The sequence below is a fragment of the Pygoscelis adeliae genome, unplaced genomic scaffold (assembly GCF_000699105.1).
Source record: "Pygoscelis adeliae isolate BGI_AS28 unplaced genomic scaffold, ASM69910v1 Scaffold874, whole genome shotgun sequence".
Lineage (NCBI taxonomy): Eukaryota > Metazoa > Chordata > Aves > Sphenisciformes > Spheniscidae > Pygoscelis > Pygoscelis adeliae.
Window position 1 is genome coordinate 67,850 of NW_008824684.1, and position 2,319 is coordinate 70,168.

The 2,319-nt window shown below is 58.0% G+C and overlaps 2 protein-coding genes across 2 annotated transcripts in view; one reads left to right on the forward strand and one right to left on the reverse strand.

Annotated features, from left to right (window-relative positions):
- ZSWIM3 (zinc finger, SWIM-type containing 3) overlaps nucleotides 1-1,395 on the reverse strand; it is a 4,722-nt gene extending 3,327 nt beyond the window's left edge. The window contains 4 exon segments of the mRNA XM_009323166.1: nucleotides 7-553; nucleotides 555-1,036; nucleotides 1,120-1,315; nucleotides 1,385-1,395. Coding sequence (XP_009321441.1) covers nucleotides 7-553; nucleotides 555-1,036; nucleotides 1,120-1,315; nucleotides 1,385-1,395 — 1,236 coding nt within the window.
- A 55-nt stretch (nucleotides 1,396-1,450) lies between these two features.
- The window catches only part of ACOT8 (acyl-CoA thioesterase 8), a 4,142-nt gene continuing 3,273 nt past the window's right edge, over nucleotides 1,451-2,319 (forward strand). Inside the window, exon 1 of the mRNA XM_009323167.1 lies at nucleotides 1,451-1,484. Coding sequence (XP_009321442.1) covers nucleotides 1,451-1,484 — 34 coding nt within the window. The remainder of the gene's footprint in view (nucleotides 1,485-2,319) is intronic.

The following is a 2,319-nucleotide window of genomic DNA, read 5'->3' on the forward strand; positions in this document are numbered from 1 at the left end:
GGCAGCCTGCCCGGCGGGCTCGGGGCACTCGGCAAGAGCCAGAGAGCCAGAAACAGGACCTGGTTCTGCTGCTGCAGCACCGGCACATGTGTCAGGCTCCTCCTGGAGGCTGCTCCGACTGTCCTCCTCAGCGCTTGAGAAACCCTGCTTCAGGCTTTCCAAGCCTGTGGAATCGAGGCAGTCTGCACGCTCCAGAAAACAAAGAACACTCGCCTCCAAGGACGGCTGCTGGCCAAAGAGACGGGATATTCGGTGCGTGATGAGGTCCAGGCTGTCCATGTGCGTGCTGCAGGAGTGCAGCCCTTTCTCCACGTGCACGCACCACAGCAGCTCGCAGGAGAACCAGTTGGCTTGCAGGTAGTCATAGAGCTCCGGGCTGACCACACGCTTCACCAGCTGGGAGAGGGCATCCAGGCTTGCAGCCGAAGGGGAAAACACGGCCTTCTGCAAGGCCAGCGTCAAGTTCTGCCTGAAGGAAGAGGAGATTTCTGCTTCCCTCACATTCTTCTCAAGGAGTCGGACAGTGTGATAGACAGAAAGGAGCACCTGGGCAGAGCTCGTGGCGGATGGATTTGTGAAAGAAGGACACGTCCACGAAAACAGCCTGGACCTTTTGCCACTCGGGGTTGAACTCCTTGAAGACGGTCAGCATTTTCCTGACGCTGTGTCCTGCCTCGTACTTCAGCAGTGACAAGTGTACCACTTTCCCCACTCGCTCCTTACTCTCTACAAGGAAAGCGTAGAGGACGTGTCTCCCCTCGCTCGGCACCCTGTGCAGCAGGAGGCTCTCGGGGAACTGCATAAACGAGCTCTTCATCTTGCTGGTCTGGAAGCTGAGTCTGTCCAGGCCGTGGTCGCTGTCTGCGCTAATTGAGGCCAGCGAGCCCCTGTCTGCCCTCAGGAAGGTTTTCATGACCTCAGCAACCCTGACGAGCGCTGAGGCCGAGGCATTTTCCTTCGCTGCCTCAGGGAGCGTGGGAGCCCTGTACCGAGCAGGCGCCCCGTCCGCCGGTTGTCCCGCAACCACGTGCAAGTCCTCATCCGCCGCAGCACCGCAAAAAAAAACTGCTGCTGCTTACGCAGTTTTGTAGCAGGGCCCTCGCGTGCCGCGGCGCTTGCCGTCACAGCGGTGGCTCTGGTCAGGGAAAACACCGGGTCCGCATGGACGTGGTTGCTGTTCAGTTCGCTGATCACGAGCCGGTCTATGTCCTCCTTATATTGCAACACAAAATAAGCCGGACACAAGCTGGGCTGCTGCTTTCTCTTCTTGCTGTATTTTTGGGTCCGGGCACAACCAAACTTCACCCGCATGAACCTGCAAGCGTTGAGAAAGCGTTAATGGGGGCAGCAATGGTGGTGTAGGCTGCCAGCATTTAGTTCTGACTTCTCTTGCATGCCAACTCTATACTCAATTAGTGAGCACAACCCCCCCCCCATGTGCCAGTCAGACATGTGGGCTGGCTTCCTGCTCAGCAAAGCCTGGGGTAAGAACGCTCAAACGCAGGAGAAACAGAGGAACTGAGAGTTACAACAGCCACGACCAGACACTACAAAGCAGCCCCAGCTCTGGTTCCCAGCAGCGCCTCTATTCCTGCTCTCCAGAAACAGCAAAGCCGTCAGTGAAAACTTGATACCTGCGTGTTTGTGCCTTGCTGTCTTACAGCACATATCATTTCTGCAGCTCCTCTGCCTCTGGAGGAGCAGGCTAGAACATAGCAAGAAAGGCTTCAAGGCATGAGATTAAATTATATTTTAAGAAGGCCAGGGGAGCGGTTGTGTAACTGGAGAACGACCGTGCAAGCCTTTGCACACACAAGCAGATCCACCGACTGGGACGGAAACGAGGCAGTGTCACGGCATCACCAGACCCGTTCAGATGAGCAAAGGCTGTGGAACAGAGCACTGCGAGAGGGAAACCTGACAACGCCTGTCCGTTGCAGTGCGGTGAAGGCAGCTAGGGAACGCCAGCAGACACCAACGTTTAGCGTCCTGCTACCTGAGCAGAAAAAGGCAGGAGCTACAGTTTGTCAGCAGTTTCAAAGATCGAAGCCACAGGTTTTGCTACAAGAGGCAAAGAGAATTGTCGAGCCGGAAGGCAGCGTGAAACAGAGCTAAGCAGCAGACCCGGGACGGCGGGGCGCCAGCCGGGGAACGAGGGGGGCAGCGAGGGGGGAGGCAGGAGCGGGCGCAAGAACGGCCGAGACCACAAAAACGGCAAGCGCGTGACGTAAGCAAGGGCGGGCCCGCCCCGCTGCCGGGGTCCCCCCTCCCGCAGCCACGAAGGGCCTGGTCCCGTCAGCCGGGCGCGGGCGGGAGCTT